At 44.0% G+C, this 26,209-nt stretch overlaps 1 protein-coding gene across 25 annotated transcripts in view; it reads left to right on the top strand.

Annotated features, from left to right (window-relative positions):
• Erc2 (ELKS/RAB6-interacting/CAST family member 2) overlaps nt 1-26,209 on the top strand; it is an 893,602-nt gene that overhangs the window by 477,638 nt on the left and 389,755 nt on the right. For all 25 annotated transcript variants that reach the window (XR_003735931.2, XR_003735930.2, XM_028882471.1 and 22 more), the window contains one exon: nt 13,302-13,437. Coding sequence is in view for 23 of the 25 variants with exons in the window: in XM_028882471.1 (XP_028738304.1) it covers nt 13,302-13,437 (136 nt within the window). In the remaining 2 variants the exon portion in view is untranslated. The remainder of the gene's footprint in view (nt 1-13,301; nt 13,438-26,209) is intronic.

The raw sequence follows: 26,209 nt of genomic DNA, 5'->3' as shown, positions 1-26,209 counted from the left end.
CAAGTATATCCCGTGGTTTGATGGAGGACTTGTTTCCATAGAAGCATCTGGGACAGTAGGAATGCATCAGTCCACACAAGGGGCAGGTAGACTGAGAGCTAGCTGCCTGGGTCTATCTTATGATGGGGGGTGAATGGTTATAATTTACATTGCAGAGTACAAGCCTGATCCATGAACTTAAGACAGAAAATGTGGCATCCCATGTCATTATTGCTTTCACAGAAGTTTAGAGACCACACAGCCTCTCCTAGGATCCTTCACTCACCGTGTCTGTCCCTTTGCCTCCTTTGAGGTCCCAGATATTAACATATATCTGAGGTACTTGAAAACTTGAGATAGCCATCTTCATAGCACAGTGTGAGTCTTGGGGTGCAGGACTGAGAAGGTAGGGACCTTCTTTCCAGCAGCTTTGTCTAACAGGTATCAGTGATCAAGGGTAGTTATCTACCACCCCAAGGCCAACCAGCCCAGATGTGAGGAGGGCAGAAGATATTATTATCCTTTTCTTTATCATTAAAATTACTGTAAGGTAGCATTTATGAACCCCACTGAATCATACCTTTTGTGCATGAGCTTGTTTATTTCTCCTTTAATTAGACACTGCATGACTACCTATATCCTGTCTCACAGCTAACATATTTATAAAGGAGAAATTAATTTGCTTGTCCCAGCTTCTTCAACGAAGCAGTCGCCAATCTGAGATGTGAACACACATCTGCAGCCTCCAAGTCACTGTCCCCTCACTGTCTATTTGACCGGTCTCAGAGGCTTATTTCTAGCCTCGAGCTCTCAGAGTCATGCGAACCCTGCCGTTTCATCCTAGCAGAAGCAAGGCATATGCTACATCCAAGCAGAACCTGTCCTGGTGAGGGCTGTGCTTTCTTAACGAAAGGCTGAAAGGTAACGATGTCCAAATTCTTGGAGTACTGATTGTATTCCTCACCATTGTGACCAAATACAGGACAAGAGCAACTTAAGGAAGGAAGGATTTATTTTGGCTCATGAGTCGAGGGGATACAGTCCATCATGGTGGAGAATGCAGGATGGGGGAGACTCATGATGCCACTGAGAATCCTCATCTCGTACCTCAGCAGAAGAGAAAGCAGGGAGAGGCAATGCTAGCATCCAGCTTGCTCTCTCACCTTCCCTTTTAAGCATCTGGGACCTACCTCAGCCTATGGGGCAGGTCTTCTCTCCTTAGTCAATCTTGTCTGGAACTGCCTTCACAGACACATTCAAAGATGTGTCTCCCAGCACCCTGGGTGTCTCTAATCTAGTCAAGCTGATAGAAGTAACCATCACTGGGTTAGTAACAAGTTACTGGACTACATCAGATGGGGCTGCTTGCTTGGATGTTAAACAAAGGGAACACATTCGAAGTCCTTCCGATTGATGAACCCTGGGAATTGGCAAATCCCCAGCTTGCTTGGCAATCCCTGAAGGCCTGAAGGTCTTGATTATAGCAGCCAAATAAAAGTGTGCATGCAAGGAGTCCTGTGAGCGGCTGTCTCCTCATGTGTAGTGAGAAACTGCATACGCTTGTTCTCTTGCTTCTAGCCAGGGCCTAACAAGTCTTGGTTGTGATTTCATGCTGATTTTTTTCAAGAGTATCCTTAAGAACTACTTATTTATTTATTGATATATGTGTACACGAATCATAGGTAGTGCATATGAAAGCGAGAGAACAACTTTTGCAGTAGGTTCTTTTTCCTTCCACCTCTATCTGGGTTCCAGAAATGGAACTCGGGTCATCAAGCTTGTGTAGTAAGAAAACCACTGAGCTATATTGCCAGTCCAAGAATACCTTTAATGGTCACTTATGCGTTACGTTCTCTGCTTTTAATATAAATTCATAATCTGCAGATGAAATGTGATTTCCTGGAATCTTGCTCAGTTAAAATTGGAAAGGTATTTAAGGTATAAAGATTTAAAGAAAAGTTTAAGTGGACAACACTGTTGATGGGAGATGGGACAAGGTATGGAGTGAGAACATTGGCAAGTTCAGGAAACTGACTAAAGACTGGCTTTTCATCCTTGATACCTCAGCTGACTCTGGGAGAAAACGCTGTTTGGGTCAGACATTGTGTCCTGTCTCACTTTGGAGCGTCACAGTAGTCTACAACATTAAACATTCTGAGGAATCCCATGGCAGTGTTAAGCAAACCCTGTTTGTGTCTGTGCTCTCAGGACTTGTGGGGACTCAGCCCTTCTCTTTCCTCTCAACACTCTTGATTCTAGTTATGAACAGATCTTGAACTAGTGCTCCTAGGAGGCTGCCTGGAAAGCATGAGTTAGGACAAGCATGGAACTCTGAAACAGTGACGTCGCGGTGACATTTGGAAGTGGTTGGCCATGTGAGGCAGTCTCTGAGGAAGTGGTGTTTTACATATTCGCATCGGACCAAGAGAAGAAGTTTGAGTTATGTGAAGAAGAGCGGAAAGAACAGACATTTATTTTGTAGTGTGTTGCCATGGGGATAAATGCTTGGGAAAGCATAAAGATGCATAAATTACTGTAATTCCTTCCCAGCCACCACTTAGGCCTTTAAGATTCTTTAGGCTGTATTGATGAAAATGGTTTGGAAGAAGTTTAGAACAATGCCAAATTAATTCTTGAGTAGACACTGAGGCAAGCAGTTCCTAAGAATTGTTTAAAAGTAACAGTAAAAAGATTACAAAACTTTTCAAAGCATAGTATAACAACCAAGATTTAAAATTAGCATGTAGTTTGGACATTAGTTATTGTCTAAGTCTCCTGTCCAGTATGGTAGCTACTAGTATGCTGTGACTGTTTAAATTTAAAATATTAAACTAAGTGATATTTAAAAGTAGTTCTTTAATACCAGCATTGGAGTTCGAGGCCAGCCTGGTCTACAGAGTGAGTTCCAGGACATCCAGGGCTACACAGAGAACCCTTGTCTTGAAAAACCAAATTAAATCAACAAACCAAACAAACAAAGTAGTTCTATGGATTCAGTAGCCAGGTTTATAATTCAGTAGCCATGTGGGGTTAATGGCTACTATACTATAGCACAGAAATAGACCATCTCCATGTTAGTACATAATTCAGTTGGATAATGTATGGGGAGACAGAATTCTGACAAGCTTCCTATAATCTCTATCCCCTGATATTCTTGCCTTCTTATAACCTCCTTCACCTGGGTATGGACAGTGTCTATGGCATTCAGAGGATGGAATATGACAAAGGTGACAGTATCTACTCTTTTGTGTAGGTTTGCCATGTGTCACAGTTGCTGATGTCATTCCCATGACTTTGTATGAGACTCCATGTTAGTAGACTGGAGGGAGTGATTTTCCTGATAGCTTAAAAACAAACAAACAAAAAAAAAACTGAACAGCCTTATTGTAGACTGTTTAGATATGGGAAGGAACTTGGTACATCATTCAGGACCGAGGGCAGCTTCTAGCCAGCAACCAGCTTCAAGGGAAGGCATTGTGCCAGGGAATGGGATGGACTTAGAATTCTATTCTCTCTGTATTAAGGCTAAAGGTGAGAGGTGCAATCAGGATGACACTCGGATCTCAGCCTGGCCAGACCATGCCTGTGCTGCCAAGCCACAGAAGCTGTAAGGGCATAGCTGAGCACCATTTGCAGATAATAGGTTCAAGGGAATGTTTGTCCCTCAGTATATCAAATTCAGCCCTAGTACAAATTATTTTTGGGATAGTCTCATAAGCCACACCTCAGTGGGCCCACATGCTCCAACGGATGGATACATAGAATAACTGGTTGTATTGAGACGGGCGCTCTACTTCCTCCATAGAGGGAAAAATGGTTATCTTTCCCAAGTGAGTGTCTAGGCCTGCTTAGTAAGCTCTGTGTAGTGTTGTGGCCAAGCTCTCGTATTTTACTGTTTCTGTAGTATCACAGATAAGACTGTGGTCTCTGGCATCCCCGAAACAATGGCTTGCATTCTGTGCTCCCTACTTAGAAACCATATGACATGCTGCAAATTACCTCTGTAAGCCTCCATTTATTCATGTGTAGAGTGGGAATAAAAATCTTCCTCCATGTCAGAATGTTATTTCATTCAGCAGAGATGTTTTTATAGCCTTTAGCACACCACTTCATATGGACACTGACTTCCGAAAACAGAGAAGTTTTATTATTTAACAGCATTTTTTCAATTGATTTCTCATAGCAAAGAATCAAAACTTCAACACATTATTTCTCTAGTCTCATTTGAAAAATCTTCATGTAAGATTGTTACCCTCTTCTACCCCTACTTTATGTCTGAACGGCTGTAGTCCAGTTCCAGATCAGACACAGTAAAAACAGGTCTTGCCCACACCAAGGGCCCCTATGCTTGGAGGTGGCTCTAGTTGTATATTGTTTGGGCAAATTGCCCCAACCTCGGGCCAGACTCTGGAATGTTGGTTTCCTCTAACGTTAGCCTCCTGGGAGTCAATTTTCACAGTTTCCATATGTTTTTATATTACCCCAAACTGTAAATACAGCTGACACCCCACCAAATTGGCCCTAATGTGTCTATGTCTAACAGCAGAGCTATGGCTTCCAGAAGGATACAGTGCTCCCTGGAATTGTGGCAATCATGTGAATGTTTGATTTTCAAGTGTTCAGATTCCAGTTTTTTTTATTATTGTTATTTGAAAAGCAAATGGTGTGCCAGAGGAGATAGGAAGTAGGAACAGGGCAGGGGCTTTGGCTTAGGTCTTGCCTTGTTTTGAGTTTGCCCATACTTCCTGGACTTCTATCCTCAGAGGAGCCATTAAATGACATAGACATTATTTTTGCTTCTTTGTCCTTATCTCCCATTCTTTTTTAAATTAGATTTAATTGACACTCATTTTTGTCATACTTACCTCTGAATCACTATGAACAACTAGAGTCAAAGTCTTTAAGAGGGTGTCATTTCAGAATATGATGTTCAAGAAACAATTTGGCTAGTGAGAATAGATTGATTCCTAAGACTTAATAACTTGAAGGTACTCTCATTGAGGATACGCAGTTGCAGGAAAGTTACAGGTACCTTCTGGCTTTGTGTTTGGCTTCCTGGTTGGTCCTCAGTTCATCACACTGTTGCCACTGTGAGGTTCACACTCTTAGGCCTCTCCCCTGCATCCTGACATTCCCTCATAGATAACCTTTTGGGACGGTTACCTCATTTGTGTCTAGTTCTCTAACACTCCATCAAGTTGATGCCCAGGGTCACCTTGTTCAGTGCAGTGTTGCTTACAGAGGCTGGAACACAGAACACAGACTGTGTCTTGAGATTTTTGTATGTCTGCTTCCTAAATCTTGCTATAGCTGCTTCAGAGAGGAGAATGCAAGATGCAATAAAAAAAAAAATGCTACAATACTCTCTCTACTTGATTGGCATGGTGTAGATGTGAAGGACCAAAGTGGGAAGGGATAGTTTCTGAGCTGGACTCATTGAGACTCTGACATCATTAGTTCCACAACTTTGGGTAGCTTCCTCATCTGTGAAAGGGACAAGTACATAGGACTTTCCTAATTGGACCATGGGAAGGTTAAGTAGGTGACATTTGCCTGTATCCCCAGACCATCACACAATATCTCAGTGATTTGAGCCCTTGCTGCTACAAGGATTGATTGACTAGAAATTTAATTAAGCAAGACCTAGGTTTGCTTGTTTGTTTTTACCACACCCTCTTGGATTGTAGGTCCGATCTTTTTAACAAGGAGCAGTCCATGCTGCTCTTGTATCAGCAATGGACAATAATTCTCATTTGTAATCTCCTTTAGTCTAAGACTTAAAAACAATTTTCGGCTAAGTATCTAGTCTAACGATAACTAGTCTTGTCAGTTTGAGTAGATTAAAAGGCCTCTTGTCCATCAGTAAAGCACCACCCTGTCCCCGGTGTGTCTTGGGGAAATTTCCAGAGAGGATTAGCTAAGGAGGAAAGACCTGACCATCCTTTAGGCTATGGACCCAGGTGAACTGAAGGGAGGAAATGAGAAAGCAAGGCATATTCATGTTCTCTCTCTGTGTCGCCTCCCTTCTCCCTCTCCCTGTCAAAATTCCTTCATGGATGGGAAAGGATTCCATGAGGCCCCACCCCTCCCGATTAGGAGATAATTGTTGTTAGGGAGGGAATATCATTTTCTTCAGTGCCCACGCTACTGAAGAGTTTCTATACTCCAATAATAGCCTTTTGACTCTGCTATACAAGCAACTATAATCATGCTCAGTGGGACACAGAGACACAGATGCGCTCTCTCTCTCTCTCTCTCTCTCTCTCTCTCTCTCTCTCTCTCACACACACACACACACACACACACACACACAGCGGGGAGAGACAGAGGTGAGATGAGGGGGAGGTTTTGTTGAGAGGAAGGAGCAGGAAATGAGAGAGGGCGAAGGGAGAGGGACTAAATTCTGTACGTATTAATACATGCATGAAACTGTTAAAGACCTTTAAAAAGGAAGTGGGTGAGGAGCTTGAGTAGGGGGAGTAGAGAGGCAAGAAGGACATGGTGTGCCTGGCAGGAAGCGATGGTGGTTTGACCTGTCATGGTGGTGGAACTGATGGAGGAAAAGGTCCCATCTCACTGGCTCTTCTGCACTCTTGGCTCTGAGACAAGGACCAAGGGGCCCCAGGGAATATGTGGAGCCACAGTACCCTGACATATACTTGCTAAGCAGGTAAGGATGGCAGAGGACTCTGCTTTGGGTCATCCTGAAGGGGAATTGCTTCCACCTGTGGGCTGAGAGGCCAGGGCCTGTGGTCCGGTCCAGGTGAGGGTGATGTAAAATAGGACACCTGTAGTGGTTAGCAGTGAGACAAGCAAAGCGCCACCCCAAGGCTGCCCTCTTCAGCCTATGTTTTCTGAGTTCCCATAACTCGACAGGAGGAGCCAAGACCGTTAGTTAATCCTGCATCCCTTATAGCTGTGTGTGGTTCCCGTGCTCAGAAGAGCCTTCTTTTGTTAGACGGTCGTGGCTTGAACACTGAGTCCTTAGTGGGTAAATAATAAGCTTGACTATCCTATGGTGGCACACTAATATGTTCCCATGGTGTTCCCTGAGGAGGGAACTAGAGGTACCAGCTCTCACATTGGCTCTCTCCCCTCTCCAGCTCCAATATCCTTCCTAAAAGGGCTCTCAGCATCTCTCTTTAGCTTCAGCTCTGCCCTGTGTCACTGGGTTCTATCCATATTTGGGGTGGCACTCTACCACATTTTGGTGGAGAAGGGTTCTGCAGTGTTAGCATGAAGGAGAATGCCTGAAGGAAGGCTGCCCTTCAGAGTCTTCCTCAGAGCAAAATGCCTACAGGAAAGAGATCTTTTGCTCATGAATCATGACTACCTCCTGTCATGTAGCCTCTTCCCAGAGTCTTCCTGGCTTGGGTGGGAAGGTCAAGGGTGAGGGCTACCAGAGGAGTATGTGCTCTGCAGAAGAGGATGAGCAGAGTAATCTGGATGATGTTTATAAAGCATTCACTGAGCGCCAGTTGCTGTCCTAACAGCCTTAGTCCTAGGAAATTGAATATCCCAATTTCCTAGTAAAATAGCTTGGACAAGGTCATAGGCCTCTTAGGAGATCCTTTGATATGAAAATGGAAAGAATCGTAGTCTGGGGCTTCTTACTGCTTCTTAACACACATGATCTGGAATGGTTCAGCCATCTCCAGGGCCGAGTTAAGAATTGCCTGTTGGTGCCATCTTACCCAGTAAAGTTTTCTAGAAGGACGATGTAGCAGACAGAAAGCTGAGGAATCCTTTGCCTCTGGGAAGCTTCATTTCTCAAGCTTTCTGATCTGAGCCTCCCTCCCTTCAATGACTTCTCTCTTTAGCTATGTTATCTGGTTCTGGGGTGGCGTGCTGGCCTGTCAAGAGACATGAGCTGCCTTTTAAAGATGCATTAGCATTCTGTGCTGTATCTGATGGCCTTGTCTCTGGGTTCTTGGGTAACCCCAAACACCATGGAGGAGGCATGTGAGGAGGAAAAATATGAGAGAGAAGCCAAGTCAGAAAGTTTGGAGAGGTGGGCTTGGATGTCTGCTCATGGGTTTGACAAGGACTTCAGCAGGGGACTATTACCAAACTTGTGACCAAAAGAGTTGATCTTGTGAGGCTGCCAGATCTAGCCCCATCCTCAGATCTTCACTTATTTTGTGGATCTTTGCTGGGAGGACAGGGCCATTCAAGGAGCTTCAGTCGCAGTGATCCTGCCTACAACATAGCACCTTTGTAATTGCTGTAAGAATATCCTTAGGATGTTTATGGTTTCTCTCTCAAATTTACACTGTGCTAAAGTACTCAATGGTAGTTACAAACTCCAAGAAGGTGGGATCATCTCAGTGGTTAAAAGTAAAACCTTTTATTATCAGAAATTCTGCATATAATATAGACTGGTGGCTTCCATTTTGTGTGTGTGTGTGTGTGTGTGTGTGTGTGTGTGGTGTCCCGGTCTACATGTGGAGTGACCTCAGTGTCTTCTTCACTTAACCACCCATGCTTGTAGTGACCTTCCACAGTGTTGCCATCAGGATAAGCAGCCAGGCATGTAACTCATTAGAAAGATGGTACCAGTGAAGCTTAGCACGGAACCAAAGGCACCCACTGATGCCTTCCACAGCCCACTGTGGGAGGCAGGCACCGTACTCACCATGTGTGGGAACTAAGACACAAGATGTGATTACGTTTTTCTTGTCAGCTGAGAGGTGAGCAGAGAAGGAACATGCCGGGATCTGTTTTAAGCATTTTTCCTGGACTGACTCATCGACTCCTCACGGTCACCTTCGAGTTAGATACAATTAGGAGTCCCATTTCTTATGTGAAGAACCTGGGGCACAGAGAGGTTGAGTATCTGCCCCAACTAGAAAGTGGGAAACTTCTGATGACATCCCAGAAAATCTGGCTTTAAAGATAATGTTTTTAACCAGTGCAATGCAGATACACTTAAAATGCCGATTTATGGACTCTAGACATGGACTTGCACGGGGATTGGGCCAGTTTTCATTCCTAGTTAAATATGCATTGGATTGTTTATCCAAAGGAAATGAAAGTGTATTTCCACAAAAGTCTGGTATGAGACAGGTTTATGGCCACTTTATTCATAAGGGTAAAATGGTTTAGATGGTCTAATTATCCATTAATAAGAAGTGACCAATTGAACTGTAGTAATATTCAGATAACAGAATACTACCTGATAGAAGAAGGAATGAACCCACACAAACACACAAATTTGTTTGCACACCGAGGAGACATTCAGCAGGTGAAGCACTTACCAGGCAAGTACAGGGTTCTGAGTTCAGATCCTCAGCATTCATATGAATGATGTCTGGGCATGACAACCTGCCTGTGATTCCAGCACTGGGAGGGCAGAAATGGAATTACTTAGAGCAACATGGCTAGCTGCATTAGCTGTGTGGGCAAGCTTTTGGTTCATACAAGGGATTCTGTCTCAATGAATAAGGTAGAGGGCGATTGAGGAAGACTCCTAAAATCAGTCTCAGGGCTCTACGTGCATTTACAATCATGGACATGTGAGCACACACACCCATGTGCAAACACTCATACACTTAAGCTTACCACATACACAGACCTATGCAAAAAGATATGGACGACTCTGATAATTCCATGCCCAGTGAAAATTCCAGACACAAAGATCACACACAGTACAGTGTCTGTGAAGTTCAAGAAGGGGTGGAGTGACTCCATTTATGTAGAAGTTAGAATACTGACTCCTCAACTGGGGGTGGCAATGCTCTGTCTTTTGATTGGTCAGAAGTCATTGCTTTATGCCTTTTATGTCCAATGTCTGTCAGTGCATTTCTTGCATGTACTCTTACATGCATGCGCACACACATTCCCTTTCCCCCAATCCCATTCCCACTGTTTTGTTTTTCTTTCCCAGTAGTTTAGTAGCAAGTGTAGTAGACCAGTGTAAGATTTCCAGAAATTCCCATTTATGTTTGTGTGTGTCCAAAATGGCTTTATATTTTCACAAATAATTAAGATTGTACATACCATCCTGCTACCTTCTTTGCCTGTTTATAATGTCTTGAAAGTTTTTCATCTGGCCTTAATCTTTTAGCTAGTGTGATCCCCATACTATTAATAGACTCAATTCTTTAATCAATTTTTTTCTAAATGGACAAGTGAAAGTTTTCAAATTTCCATTTCTATATTTTGGTAAAAGTGTTTTCATTAGTGTACTATGTTTGTGTGCAAGTGCTTTTGTGAGCTTCTTTGTGTGTGTGTGTGTGTGTGTGTGTGGAAGGGGGCACAGAGGCCAGGAGAGACGTTAAGTGTCCTTGTGTATCACTTTCTGCCTGTTCTCTTTCCCTGAACCTTGTGCCTGCATTTTCTGGACTAGGCTGGAAGCTAGCAAGCCCCAGCAAGCCCCGTCTTCAGTGCCCCTTTGGAGTTAGAGTTATAGCATGCATGAGATGCCTAGCTTATTATGTGAGTGCTGGGGGTCCAAACTCCAGTCCTCATGATTGCAAGAGCTCTTTACTGCCCTGCCATCTCTCCAGTCTCTCCTTATTTTTTAATTTGAATCTTAGATACATTTTGAATGGCAAGTCCTTGGAGCTCAAAACTCCTTAAATGAGCCCCATGGAATTGCAGAGCTTCCCAGTGGGTGGGAGTGAGGGAAGAACACAAATGGCATTTTCCTCAGAGAGGGTAGAAAGAGAGTGTGGGTTCTCCACCCCTGTAGAACCTGCCGTCCAAACATTAGAGAGAGCGAAAGGCTGGAGTGAGTTCAGCACCTTGATTTATTTGGTGTGGACCTGCTTCTGCAGGTGGGAAGATGTGGGGGCCCTCAGGCTTCTTGTAGATGTGGTCATGGGAAACTGCAAGTGTCCTAGGAAAGCTCACAGTGGCTATGCAGTCGCCGAACACCACTGATCTGTGCAGAACAGACCCCATGGCTTAGCCGTGGGACCTAGGCTTGCAACATCTCCCAACTCCCAACACCCAGTGGGTGACTTCCCAGTTACCATTTGAACAGGCTTCCTCGAGGGACACTTGAGTGAAGAGTCCTTTCCTACCTGAAGATCCACTGACCCCAAGCAACCACTACCACTCTTTGCTTCCTTCCTGTCTCTGAAGAGAAATCTTTCCCTTCCTTATTAGTTTTCATAGCAACTCAGAAGCAAGTTCAGCTTCTAGAAATGTGTGTGAAAGTCACTGTACTTCTCCAGGGAAGATGAATACTGGGTGTGTAGCTGTTGATAGTCACATGGACACCTGCCATCCATTCTTATCACCTGGCTCCTTCCTATCTGATCGGCCCATATCTTAAACAGCACTGCCTAAAATCTAATTTTTCTCTTGTCAACTCCTGCATTTGTTTGAGGAAATGGCTGAAAGTGCTGAAGAGAGTCCTGCACCACAGTCACAGAATTCAGATCTTCGTTTTGCTCAGCCACGCACTTGATAAGCAGAAAAACTTAGAAAGATGCATGGACCTGGACTCTGGCACTCTACGTGCCTGTCTGTCTATCTGTCTATCTATCTATCTATCTATCTGTCTATCTATCTATCTATCTATCTATCTATCTATCTAATGTCATATTCACAAAAATGGATCCTTTGTGTTTGGATCACTCAGAGAATGCTGGACGAGTTCTTCATGCAAACATTTGCCGCCATACTCTATTTTATTTGTGTGTATTTGGGTAGGGGTTTCGGCAGTTGGCTCTATTTAATGGTATGCGTTAGTATAAAATGTATTATTCTTTGAGAGTGTTCCCCAGTTAAGCATTCACAGGCTTTGGAAGCCCCTCTGTTGGCAGAGTGCTTGCTAAATAAGCACAAGGACCTGAGTTCCGATCTCCAGCACCTATAAGGGGGGTGGAAAGGGGGAGAAGGTGTAGTGATGTCTACCTGTGTTCTACAAGCTGGAAATGCAGAGACAGTCGGCTCCCTGGGGCTTGTTGGACAACTAGTCTAGCCAAATTGGTGAGCTCCAAGTTTACTGCGTGACACTTCCCCTGGAGTTGAGGGAAGGAGGAGCGTACAGCGCTCTGTGAGGATTAAAGGAAGAAGGGCTGGTGGAGCGCGGTCTTCGTCGGCTTTTGCAGTGTTCCAGTCTGATGTTTTTTGCTGTTTGTCTTCTAGTTCTCTTTCTCTTCTCACTCCTCAGAATGCTGGTCTCCTCGGGAGCCAGGGCTCAGTCCCAGTGGCTGCTGCAGGAGTGCTGAGGTCGGGGGTGAAGGGATTAGAAAGGATGCCAAGGATGAACTCTTCAGCCTCCTCTTCATGTCCCTGATCCCCAGCCCCTGGTGCCGCTTTCCTGCCCCCTTTGTGTTAGATTAGATTCGTAACAGCTGCTGTGGACATGACTGCCTGCATCTGTGAAACGTTTCACTCAATGCTGCTGGCGGAGTTGTCTGTGTTAAACCTGTAATTCCCATTTGTAATCCTAACCCATCCTTTAGCCTTTGTCTTTTACCATCTTGACACTTTACGCTGCCAGGGTTTGGCGTCCTACAGACCCATTAAAAACTTTTGCCCTAAGTACCAGGTCCTTGTACAACAGTATATTTAGCCAAAATCCTACTTTGAGCCATGTGTTAGCCATGTATTTGACCAGAAACTCTAGGTTGTGATTTTAAAGTCAAAGTAATGGATTATGATTTCAGAAAAAGAACAAGATCCACAAGAGCAAAACTAATGAGACCAGTAGCTACTTAGAAGAAAATAAAAGTGGCGTCACAGACCACTGGATGCTATGTGCCCCGCCCACTGGCCTTTGGAGTCCTAGCTCTTACCCCACTTCACTTCCACCCATCGAGTCTCTGTAGCCCTTCTGCTTTCCCTGCAGTCAAGTTTCTTCTGTCTCGTATTACAGGTGTCTTTCTACCTGGGGAGCTACCCTGTCCGGGAGCTTCTATCTGGGGTGCTCCTCCTGGTTGAATTCTTTGATCTGCTTTGGAAACCTTTCCCTGGCCGCAGTGTCTAAATCCATCTCCTTCCATGCACTGTCTGTCCATGTATGCACACCACCATCTCTTACGGCATGCTGTTTACTTCCTTCAGCTTGAGGAAACCCCAATTGGTGTCTCTTAGTACTTGTCTTCCCTCTGGGCTTACCGCTCCTTAAGAATGAAAATTACACTTGTCTCATTCGCCATTGACACCCCAGCCCCATCTTGACCCCTGCCCTTTGTGTGGTGCTCAGCACCCACAGTCTTGTGGTTGAATAAATGTAGGCCCCTCTGAACCCCTGGCTTTCCTAAGCTGTGCCGGGCCGTTCTGTACTCAGCCCATCTTGGATCTGTTGTGACAACGCAGTCCTTCCCTGTGGCTGAAGGTAACTGTGCTGTGGTGGCTTTTCTCAGGCACATGAAAGACCAGAACAAGAAGGTGGCTAACCTCAAGCACAACCAGCAGCTGGAGAAGAAGAAGAATGCCCAGTTATTAGAGGAAGTCCGCCGGCGAGAAGACAGCCTGGCCGACAACTCTCAGCATTTGCAGGTAAGTCCATGTTTGGCTCCTTGCTACCTAGATGTTCAGAGACGGGCTGTCTGCTGCTGTAACCAATGCTGCAGGGATATGTGCACAGCAATGGTGGGCTGTACCTGGCCCTGAGTCCGCACTAACTGGATATTCTCAGGGAGTTCAAAAAGTCTTTCCTGGTAGAAAGCATCATTTCTGGAATGGTGTTCAAGAAGAGTTGAGTTTGGAAAATCCTGGAAATGCTGCACAGAGGCTCTTCCTTCCTGTATCTCACCTTAAAAAAGGTAAGGCCTGCAATTACATGGCTCGCAAGTAGAGTCTGTCTGGAGCTGTGTTTAAGTTGTGTGGGGGTCGGTGGAAGGGAATGCATGTCATTATCATAAAGGCGTTCGGATGCATTCCTCTGATCGCAGTTTACAAAAAGCAAGGCTCCAAGATAGATCATTATTCTGTCTTCTCAGTGAATAGAGTGGATACAGTTATCTCTCAGTGATATTCTTACCTAAGAAAGCAACTGATGGACCAAAACACCAATTTCTCCTCATTAACCATCCCTGTGTTGCGTTGGAACAGAGCTCTCCCTGTGTGCTCAATAAAACATTCAAGCTGAAAGAGGACATTGGCTTTGAAGTGCTCTTATTTACTCCAGTCCTGTCTTTAAACAGAGCAATTGGAGTGCAACTTGGCCTGAGTTCATGTTAAATTCTGCTTATTAGTTAGTGTCTTTCTGCAGTTATATATTAGTTTCCTCCTTGGAGATAGAAGTAGATAATTTTAGTGTGTACTCATAGTTCATCCTTTTAATTGACCAAAAGAGAAATGAATAATTATCCCAAAGAAAGAGTACAAGGAAAATCTCCCAGATGGAGGTTTCTCAGTTCCTGTTAGTTACTTTGTCTCTGTGTCCTCGGCGACTTTGTGGTGCTAGTTCTGGTCAATGTCCTTTGCATAGATGCTTGGTCTAGACTTGAGAACACAACCAGCCGTGGGCCTTCTTGGCTTCTGGGCCCACTTTAGTATGGGTGCTAGCTGAATTGTGCACATAGCTTCCTCAGTACTCCTGACAGGTCATGTTCAAGATTTCAGATTTTAGTGTTTTTCTGTCACAGATAGTAGATCACAGTCTAAAGAATGAGATAGTAACTAAAGTTTGAAGAATACCTTAGTTTTTTTTTAATGTGTCGTGCTTTAAAATTTTATTTCTCTCAACATTTATTCCTCATAACAATGTTGGTAATTTTACATGTTGTAACTGGAAATCACAGCCAGATTCTGAAGGACTCCAGGTCCTCGTGTCTTCCACAAATAAATGTAGAGGAACATGGAAGTGGTAGGTGTCTTTCATTGACTGCTTCAGTATTCCAGGCGAAGCTGCCTTCTGTCTGTTAGCTGTTACCCCATTTACACTGCATGCTACCTGACTACAGGGCTCTTAAGTGTGAATCATGGGAGCACAACTTTGTTTTAACTAAGAAAACAGGAAGTCTTTTGGTTAAATGAACTGCAAAGGCCCCCTTGCAGCTACAGCCTGATTGGATTCAGATATCCCAACAGCAGTGCCAGCCTCTGCTCCGTCCTCCTGCAGGGGTGCTCTGCTCTCTGCTCCCGTCTCCTACAGGGGTGCTGTGCTCTCTGCTCCGTCCTCCTTCAGGGGTGCTCTGCTCTCTGCTCCCATCTCCTACAGGGATGCTGTGCTCTCTACTCCGTCCTCCTGAATCCCTTGGCTTAACTCTTAGGAAGTCCTTATATAGGTGATGGCCAGAAGCCAGTTTGCCTTTGTGGAACACAGTCCCTCAGAAGGAGGAGAGTGGCTATCTAGTAGCTATAGCAAGCATTCAAGGAGAGGGCATGCATGTTGGCAGGCCGTGATCAGGTTGTTCATTTACCTGGAGACCAGGAGAAATGCTGAGTCTCACCTAGATCCCTCAACTAAAAGGGGGAGCAGGTAACAACACACGGGATGGAAATAAGTCCTACTAACTAAAGGGGTTTGGGGAAAATAATTCTCTTTTCATATGTGGTAGCTGAATGATCATAGCCCCATGTTGTGTATGAGAAGGAAGCTCTGAGGATGAAAGCAGCAGACTTCTAGCGAGCAGGCAGCAGGCCTAGGACTTAACTGAAGCCTGCTCGGCTCAGATGAGAATTCTGCAGAATCGGGATGGCAGGGAACCGTGAAATGGCAGGGTCTTCATGGGTCACGCGGACTTTGTCCTCAGTGCACTGAGATGGGAGAAGTGAGCAATAGGGACAACCCTCCAGGCATGGCATAGGAACCATCAGAAAAGCTGACGGGCTGGCAGAGCGAGGTACAGTCTGAGCATAAACTCTAAAGCACCATGTGCTTTGGAGCGAGAGTTTCCATTGAGGGAATTATTGTTGTCATTCCATAATGGGCTCTGGATTTCATTCCACGCTTCAAAATATATGGCCCGAGTATTACTAAAAGGACCACTTATCTTCCCAAAGCCTTGGTCTCCTCATCTGAAAAGCAGGAATGATTGCTTCTGCTTTAGAGCACTGTTAGGGCTGAGTCAGAGCTTATAAAGAGCTCAGGATCGTTCCCTGCACAGGCTGTGCTCAGAGCAAATGCTGATAATTGACTGTTTTTAAAATAACAAGAAAAGATGAGAAATCATCAAAAAAGAGTTGCCTTGGGCCAGAGGGATGGCTCAGAGAGTAGGCGCACTTGCTGCTGAACCTGACAACCCGAGGTAGGCTCCTGAAACCCACACAGGGAAAGAAAATGACCAACTCCTGCAGGCTGCCATGTCTTATGTACACATGCGTGCACATGGACACACAAACACTTAAACAATAAAGAGTTGCATGTTATGTGCAGGGTGTTTACATAGTTGTGCTCTGGTTTTCATTGAGCGTCAACATTTTTCTTTTCTCTGTGTAGCAATTTGTTCTTTCCTTAGGACACATCTAGTTATGGAAATTAATGTCTTGTTTTGGCCCATGAACTTTTGTATAGCAGTATTTTCTTAAGGGGCCTTGATAACTACCTCGTAGACCAGTTCATAAAAGATAACATGGTCTGGAATTGCTCAGTTGCATTCCTGACCACCCCAAATAAAGGATAACATTTGAAATGCAATAAAAAGTAGTCACAATTAATTTAGATGGAAGTGTCTCTGGTTGAGGTTAATAGGGAGTGAATCTCCCCCTCGCCTGAATCGTTCAGCAGATGTGCTGAGATGCAGTAATTGCTGCCTTCTGAGAACAGAATTTTCTAGATGCTCTTCATTTTTAATATTAGTGTTCTTTCAAGTACTTTCTGTTCATATGTTAGTCTTTAAGTGTCAACCAGGATTTGGTTTGTTTGGTTGGTTAGGGTGTGGTTGAAAGTTTGGCACTGGCTAATTTGATTTGTTCTGCACTGGTGGTTTGTGATGATTGATGCCTCTATTTTCCCCAACCAGCTAGATGTGGTATCTAGAAATAGATTAGGAGCACATTTCTCTAATAGAAATAGCTTCTGGAAGAGGCTTCAACTAAGACTCAAAGCCAGGCTTGGGGAGCAGGTATGACTGTAATCCTCACACTAGGACACTGAGACAGGAAGACTACATAGTCCCCAGTCTGGTCTATAGAGTGTCTATGTAGTGACACTCTGTTAGAAGGAAGAAAGGAGGAAGTGGAAAACACACACACACACACACACACACACACACACACAGTCACAGAGAAGGAGACAGACAGAGACAGACAGAGACTATGCTGAGCTGAAACAGATATATAAAAATAAATGACCAAGTTAAAGAGTTACCATTTTGTTAATTGTTTAAACAAAGACATTACTGTGTCCAGAATGGCCCCAGGGTTGAATCTAACTGGGTTGTCTAATGAATGAAGATAGACCGATGGACACATGGACAGATAGCTGGGATCTGGTGTCCTGGGCTCTCTGCTGGAGAAATTGCAGCATCCTGGAAGCTCGGCGTGTTTATTATACAGAGCTGAGTAGGGTGCCAATATTACTGCATACAGCTGGACAAGGAGGTGGGGTTATTAAGTACAGATAAACAAGGAGGCATGGCTTATGGTACACAGTTAGATCAAGAAGACAGGTTTAGTTAATCTCGGCAAGAGTAGTATCTGTAGGGGAGTAGTCTCCAGGCCATGAATATTCAGGAGAATAACACTATGCTGAATATTTTCTGTACATGCTGTCAACACTCACGTTTGATCTCCAGAGGAAAGCTTTGTCATCCTTCTGAGCCTGAGGCCATGCAGTCCTTCACATGACTGTGCCTATGTCAACAACACAGTCACTCAGGAATTCACTCACTCAGGGCTTCCTCTTATCCCTACAGGATATAATGATAATAGGTAAAAATTGGAGCCTCTAGGTCAGTAGTTCTCAGCCTCTGGGTCATGACTCCTTTGGGGTTGAATGACCCTTTCACAAGCATCATATATCAGATATCCTGCATATCATATATTTACATTATGATTCCTAACAGTCACAAAATTACAGTTATGAAGTAGCAACAAAAATAATTTTATGGTTGGGGGTCACCACAACATCATGAACTGTATTAAAGGGTCATAGCATTGGGAAGGTTGAGAACCCTTGCTTTAGATCAAAGTTGGATGTGACATGTGGCTTTCTTTGTTTCTTATCATCACCTCACGGCAAGAATGGCACCTGCCTCCAGGGTCTAGGTTAGTAACACACACAAGAAATGGGTTTGTATGTTGGGAAACTATGACGATGTCTGGTTCCTTCAGAGTTTCTTATATTTTTGATAGAGATGTATCAGTTAGTAAATGCCTTGTAACAATCGTCTCCAGACTCAGGGCTTTAAAGAACTCATAGTTCAGTATTCGCATGCTGACTAAGAGTCTTTGCTGCTCCAGGAGAGCAGCTGCTGGGCCTCTGTTCTACTCATTGTGCATTTGTAGGGACAGCTGTTCCGTGTGTGTATTCCTTATGAGTCTCAGGCTGAGAGGTGTCAGCGACCAGGAAAACTAGTCTCTGACGGCAGCAGAGACAGAGGGGAGTGAGCAAACTTGGAGAAGAAATAGGCCTCATCTAGAGGGTTTTTTCCACCTCAGTTCATTGGTCAAAGCAAGGCATATGGCTGAATTGAGGATCAGAGAACATACTCTGCTTAAGGAAGGGGCAGATACCAGGAAGACTGAAGAACCAAGGCTACCCTTAGGTATGTTAAGACAAATTTTGGAGAACTATTTCTAAATTTTAAGAAAAGCAACAGTGTGAGTGTGATGAAAGATTTCAGCTGAAGTTAGCCTTGATGTATATAATTGTGCATATAATTGCGGGGTGGGGGGATTGTAAGGCATTCAGGAATGCATGCCTTATCTAAGGAGCATGTCACTAAACTCCAGTGAGCCCTGCTCTAACTAAACTGAGTATTGGCTTGTGGGACCTGCACAAGGTAAGTCATCAGTGTGAATTTTTATGTGAAACCTGGGAGTTTGCATATCTGTATGTGACTTGCACATTGGTTTATGATCTGTTTCCCAGCCTATACTCTATCCCACTGGATTCTCTTGGTATTAAACAATACTCAGACTGGACCTTACCAAACTTATTGTCTTCACTGAAGAGGGGTGGTAGTTTAGTATTTGTCTGGAGGTGTTCTTTTTGTCTGAAAAGTCCTTGTTTCTCCAAGAAGATCACTCATAATCAGCAGGAAGAATGGGTTCTTGATTCAACTTCATATATGATTATGCATGCTCATGGACAAGAGGTAAGGCTGAAGAGCTATGAAGTAGCCAAGAGAGTATTCAAATACAGGTCCTTTGTGGCCTGAACTAAAACAGAGACTCAGTCCTTGCTCCTCCTACCTCTATATGAAGACTGGGAATGAGCCCTGCCATCCCTGATGCATGCAGGAGATGGTGGCCTTGGGGACTATCACCCATCAGATACTTGATGACTGTTTCATCTTTTTTGAGCCATACAGAATCAGAGTATGGCCTTAGTCAATGGACATTTCCAATAAAGCATCTTTGGAACAACAAGGAAGAAATATTAACACATTATTCAAGTTAATGTTGAACTGTACGAAGGTGGATGTGAATGTCTGTGATTTTCTTATTTAATTCTGTAGAACGTTTCCCAGGACACAGATTATGGAAGCACGATATTTATGTTGGGCCTTTGGGGCTTTGGGCTTCTGTATGTCTCGTCAGAACCCATATGGAGACTTTTCAACAAGGCATCTTTCTTGAGATTCACACTAAATTGTCCTTACCAGAGTGGGATGCTCCCCCAACCCACCGCTCATTTCTTGCTGAACAAACATGCCAATTTGAAGTCCCGGTGGACATCTTTGTAGGTTTTGGCTTCGCCTTCTCCCGTGCAGCTTATCGAGTTAATGAACGAACATCCTAAGAAACACACAAGCCAATATTTTATGCTCCCTTTCTGTTGTGTGTCTGCAGAGTTCTCTTCAATTTATTGCCTGAAAACTAAGGTCTGTTCTGGTGTGCTTCCGTTTCCAAATTATAGGTTCCCAGGGAACTGTAAAGTTTCTTCTCTACCAGTGATTAAACCCCACTGTGATTCATTTAAAAAGTGAGTGAATGTTCCCATTTATTCTTGTTCTTGTAGAATTCTAAAAACTGAAACAAACAAACAAAGCAAATAGGTCACAAAATCTCTAGAAATCATTTCAATTAAGTAAATGTGTATGTCCATATTTCCTCCCGGGGGACTTTATTTAACTTTGTTCTTCCAATTAGAGTTGGAATCCACCAGCAGAGGAAGTGTACGAAACATAAAACCCCCAAATGCATAGCTTTCGGTGAACATACAGTTCATTATGGCATTCCCAAGCTCGCTAAGTTGTTTCTTCAGAGTGGTATGCATATATTAAGCAACATTTTTAAGCCTCATGTCTTTATGTGCATCTCTCCAAGTTACTGACTTAAATTCATTTCTCTTTCAATTCCCCGAGCTTAAAATTGTTCCTCTAACGATGATCTATGTTCTCACGTTATGGCACACTTAGCTAAGCACTGCCATTAGAAGAAACCTGACCAGCCAGTGCTCAGAGATTCATCATTGTCAACATGCATTTATCAAGTGCCTAGTTTTTCACGGCTGTTTGGTCGGCATGGTGCGAGGTGACTGAGGGAGGTTTCATTTCAGCTATCTTTTTCAACATATGGAAAGATGAGAAAGGTCATCCCAACTCAGCTTGAAAAGAGAATCCACATCTGTTCCAACTTTCATTAGAATTTAACATCATCTTTAAACCTGTTGGAGGTGTTTTGCTCGTTTTGCACTTTTCTGTCTCACTGTATAGAGGTGCATAGAACTTGGGGTGTCCCCTTGATTTGTGGGTAGATCTCCTCACGTTGCTGACCTGAGCTGTTCATGGTTTCAGATGATGAGAAGTGTTCAAGTACTTGTTTGCCTGCAGAAGACATGGCCAGCTGGCTTGCAGGGGTGGACGCGGGGGTTGTACTGAGGGTTTCTACAGAAATGCTCTCTCTCTCTCTCTCTCTCTCTCTCTCTCTCTCTCTCTCTATCTCTCTATCTCTCTCTCTTTCTCTCTCTCTCTCTCAGATTTATTTTGACACTTGTCTTCTTTCACCCTGTAATCCCCATGAGGTTCAAATGACTTGTTCTGTATAGGCAATCTTGAAAAAATCTCATTTGACAATCAGTTTCTGGTAGCCTTGAGTCCAAATCATGGCTCTTATTAGTAACCAGACTGTTGGGTGTCAAACGCCTTGCTCAGGGTCTTTGGACTGCCCAGTTCTCAGCCAAGTGAGACCCCATAAATAAAGCTGGTGTGTGTGTGTACGTCTCAGTTTTCCCTTTCCTCCCCATAAAGTATGACTGTTTTCCAAATGTGGAGCAACTTGCATATTTCTTCTGAGAAAAAAGTCCCCTGCTTTTTCCTGTGGATTTGTGACCTAATCCTCCACTTCATTCAGCCCCTCTGTACAAACACTGTATATATCCATAGAAGAGAGAGGTTTATTCTTAATCAAGTATCGCCTAATCTACCTACTAAATTACCCCCCTGGAGATAGAGGGGCTCCCTCTTTTCTGTGGGGTTTTCAGATTTCATTCCACGAGTGGCTCTTTGGCAGTTCTTGGTAAAGGGAATGTTTGTTTGCTAAAAGCTAGGGATCATGCATAATGAGATTCAATGTATTTGTCACATGAAATCATCATTGGAAGAGGTATAGTCTGCTAGAAAGACAAGATGTAGGGCAGGAACAGAGGACTCTTGCTCAGGGGAGGTGATAGTCTCTTGTTCATTCCAAGGGCAGCTCATGTCTTTATGTGCATCTCTCCAAGATGTTATCTCGTTTTTGCACCTTGGGGTTCCTGAACTATGATGCCTAAGGGAAAGGTGGCCACCCTCCTGGGGCTCCAGGGCTGAAAGATGGCAAGCCTTTCCAAAGTGTGCTCCTCTCCAGAGTTCAGAGGAGCCTGGCTCTGTACAGACTGCCTTGCTTCTCTTTACTCCAAACTTTGACCTGACAGGTTTACTCTAAAAATCAGCTCCTGGAGTTTGGGCTATAATCAGCAGACAGCATTTTTTTTTTAAATGTTTGTTAAAGTCACTGCTGGTATTCCATGTCATCAGTAACAGAACAGCTACCCACCTTGACCAGATTGTGGCTTTTTTTCCCCATGCATATTCTTAAGTGTTCTCCCATGGCCATTGAGGGCTGGGAGCAAGTGTGACTGTCTTCATTTTATAAACAAGGAAGCCAAGCTGAAAACAGTGTTTCCTCGGGCAAAAAACCTGAACCAGAAATTGTACTGGAAAACCCACTGAGATATGGGATGGTAATGACATATGCTTACAAGCCAGGCATTGTGGCACACACCTTTAAACCCAGCACGTGGGAGGCAGAGGCAGGTGAAGCTCTGAGTTCAAGGTCAGGCTGATCTATGTAGCAAGTTGTAGGTCACCCAGGGCTACATAATGAGTCGACAATCAAAGCAAAGGTGTGTGTTGAGAACACCTATTTACTTCTGTATTCTGCATGGACCCAACTACTTCTGTAGTAGATAAATGGAGGCATTGCTGAAGAACCCAGACTTGAAAGGCAAGGGGATAAAAGAAGAAAAAATTCTAATGGCAAGCCTTTTCATTTTCTCCATGGTAGAGTTTATGTAACTCACAGGGATGCTGTTCATACCACCTCTAGGGGGCACTGGAGTTCAGCGTGCTTCCAAAACACCAATCCACTTAAACCTGCTCTGCCTGGCCAGGGTAATTAGGGCAGCTTTGCCCTTAGACATTTCTTGCTTACCAGAAGTTGGGGGCTGGAGGGACCTGCAAATCACAGTGTGTGTCACCCTGATGCCACACCCACTTCCTAACAGATGCGGGTGTGTCAGCATGTCATGACCCAAGGCACAGACCTAGACATGGTTAATTTCTAAAGAACGTTACCTTTGACTTGTAGCTTGTCCACGCCATCTCTAAGCTATGCATCCGAACACTCCAGGTTAAGGAAATGACAGTCAGTGCCATAGGCAATGATTTATCTGGAAACCTTGCAAGAGGAAAATATAGCTATAAAATCTGTTCCCATTCATTTAATAGTCTCTCCTGTAATTCATGTTTGCAGACTGGGTAACGTGAATTTACGACACTTAACATCTTCTCTGCTGTTACACTTTACCTCCACATCTTACTTATTTATGTTGCCCGGGGGGGGGGGGGGGGGCGGACCCTGCAGGGTTAAGCGAGCGTGAGTTTTTCTTACTAGAAAGGACCTCAGACCTTTTAAAAAAAAATGTAAGCTTCTTGTTTTGCTGGTGAGTGAAGTAGAGTCCAGCAAAAATCTGGAACCTTCCCGAGAGCCTAGAGGGAGTTTTTGGCAGAGAGAACTCTGCATCCTAGGCTTTGGCATGCCTAATGCCATCTGTGCCCCTCATTGGCTCTGTGGATGTGTCTGCACTGTGTAGGATTGTAAATGATTAAAACTCTAGAACACAGTGTCTCTCAGCACTGGATTTTACGCCAGCCGTCTCAGATGACAAGAAATAACCCTTCTAGTAAGCTGAAGCTTATCCTTTTGTCCTTTTATTTTGATCTTTTTGTTTTGAGATAAGATTTTGCCTTGTAGCCAAGATTGGCCCTGAGCTCTTCCTGCTTCAGCCTTCCGAGTGCTGGGAGTCCATGTGTGTGCCGCCATGCCCGGAACTTTATCCATACTTTAAAATTGGGATCTGCTATCATTTCCCATGCCTCTTGTCTTTAAAGACAGAGTAACTCAAGGAGTGGTAAGTTGGTGGTGGAGATAATGGCTGTCAGTTTAGCCTACAGTGTTTAGGACTCAATGACAACAAAAATTGATTTCAGTATTTTTTTTCTCTACCATTTTTCTTCACCCATAAAGAATGTTGCCCATAAAAAATCTCATAATTTTTTTTATATAGAAAATGAGTATGGACTGTTTGGCAAATGCTACTTTTTGCTGAGCAATGGACTAGGCCAAGGATGATGTGGAGTTCTCACAGAGAGCACAACTCTGAGAGTAGCATGCAGGGTCTTTGCTGGAGTGCTCTAGGGAGGTGGGAGCAGATTGGAGCACAGGGGGAATTCAGACTACAATGTGGTCACAGTAGAGACCCCTGCCATTGCCTGGTGTTAGAGTAGTCATTAGGAGAGAATCGATTCTATCTGAGGTTGGAGAGCTGCCCTTTGTATCCTGTTATTGATAGGTCAATGGTTCTTGGTCCAGGCAGCCTTTGGGAAGGTATACTCAGAGCAGTGGGGGGCTGAGTTCTGTAGTCTTGAGTGAGTATCCATTCTGTTCTCCACCAGATATGGAGCAACTAGTCAACAGCACGCATGCTGTACTCTTGATGGACAAACATCACCGACAGCCATGGCTGGTCTCTAGACTTGCTGACCTAACTTCATTATTCTTAGCACACAGAGGCATTCAACACCAGTCCAGTTGACCAAGTCACTGGGAACACACTGACCTGTTTGATACTATCAACAGACTTCATGAGGTTTCTCTTGTCTTTGAAGCCATTTACAGACGAGTAAATTGAGTCTTGGTGATGGTAGTGAGTGAAATGGCTCTTGTTCCAGCTCCTTGAGGCCTGTGCCATTCTAGCAGGGAGGAATGAACACAAGCAGGCAGTGGGGCTGGCATCTAGCGTAGCTATCATTTCAAATGAGCTGAGTGGTCTTGAACAAATGAGTTCTGTCATTAACAGCTTCTGCTTTCCCATCTATGGGAAGAGAGGCTTGTAGTGGGGGACAGTCCTTTCCATCTCTGAAATTCTAGGGTCTGAGGACTGCTATGTGTAGTGATCAAATGGCACTTTCTGTAAGAGTGGCTCCTGGGCCACCTGGAGGGATGAAGCTAAATGGAGCCACCCACTCATGATCAGGGAAGCCCTGCAGGGAAGGGAGGTTCATACTAGCTTGGTAATGCATGCTATGACTCTGAGTCCTCTGTCAGCTTCCCTTTTGGAGGGCATGCTCTGCCATGTTGAAGAGGCCTCTCCAGCATGCATGGACATAGCATGTCTTTTTCCCTTGAGCAGTGGGTTATGATAACACCTCCATTAATTGTTACTTTTTGTCATAAGATAGATTAGGACTGTGGCAGTCTGGACACAAGTTACACAATGCGGGGATTTCTCAGTACTGTGCTGTGACGGTTAGTGACTCATTTCTCGAGGGTAGGATCTATGTGGCTTTCAAATATAATTGTTTGTAAAGTAGACTATTATTTTAACAAGCCACTTTGTCAATAGGGACTATTTCCCCCAACAGTGTGGGTCGCAGTGAGCTGTGGGAAAATAGAAAATGAACTACCCAGACAAATAGCAGGTTGATATGATCTAGGTTTGTGTTTCTCAAAACATGCTTATCAAAGTGATAGTCGCATGAGATGCAGTAGTAAATGAAGGAATGGTTCCATTTGTCAAATGCTTTGGAAAACATTCCTACACTACTCTATATTAAAGGTTCTGAGAAGTCCTGAAGGCAAGAGAACTGTGTAGTGGTCTTTACTCCTACATTTTTCCAAATCACTTGACCAGAGGCCTTTGCTGTCTCCCTAGAATGTCTATTAACATTGCTCTAAGGTAGTTTTTTTTTTTTTTTTAACGTAATAAGTGCTGCTCTGGGCAGTCATGATGCTGATAACCGAACAAGCTCTGTGAGCTTCATTTTAGACAGAGCAGATGCTATATGAAGTTGAGTATCATGTGTGCTGAAGGAGAATTCACTCAGGTTCCTCCTTCCTGATTGGAAAAATTTGTTACAATGATTGACAAAGACCATTTTACATCTGACATATCTTTTTTTTTTTTTAAACAAACTGAACCTCATGAATAAAGCTGATGGGGAGGGACCTTGGAAAACGTTTGTGACAAGCAGTTAACATACCTGCCTGTCGCTTCTCACCTCTAAAGTCCACATGGGCTTTTAGTTATGAGCTACCATTAGGCAATACTGCAAATCCAGATTGGATGAAGAATGCTTTAGAAGAATATGTGGCGGTTATTCCAGCTTAAAAACATTTAGTTCTTTGTGCAGTGGCTAATGGTCCACACAGAATCTTACAACTGGTCGAATTGCAGAAGATATGTGACTATGAAGTGCTTAGCCATAATGGAACATTTATATCACACACCTGCCCCCCCCCCCCCCCCGCCAAGGCTCAAGGACCATTGCAGAAGTGGCAGTGAATGATTTTAAGAGCCAGATATTGGGGAGAACCAGAGTGAAGCAGTGTCTTCGGGCCATGACAGGGCTGTTGGACTCATGAACTCATGGGATCTGTGGTTTCCTGCACAAGACCT

Source organism: Peromyscus leucopus, chromosome 9 (assembly GCF_004664715.2).
Source record: "Peromyscus leucopus breed LL Stock chromosome 9, UCI_PerLeu_2.1, whole genome shotgun sequence".
Lineage (NCBI taxonomy): Eukaryota > Metazoa > Chordata > Mammalia > Rodentia > Cricetidae > Peromyscus > Peromyscus leucopus.
This window is presented reverse-complemented; position numbering and strand designations above follow the sequence as displayed.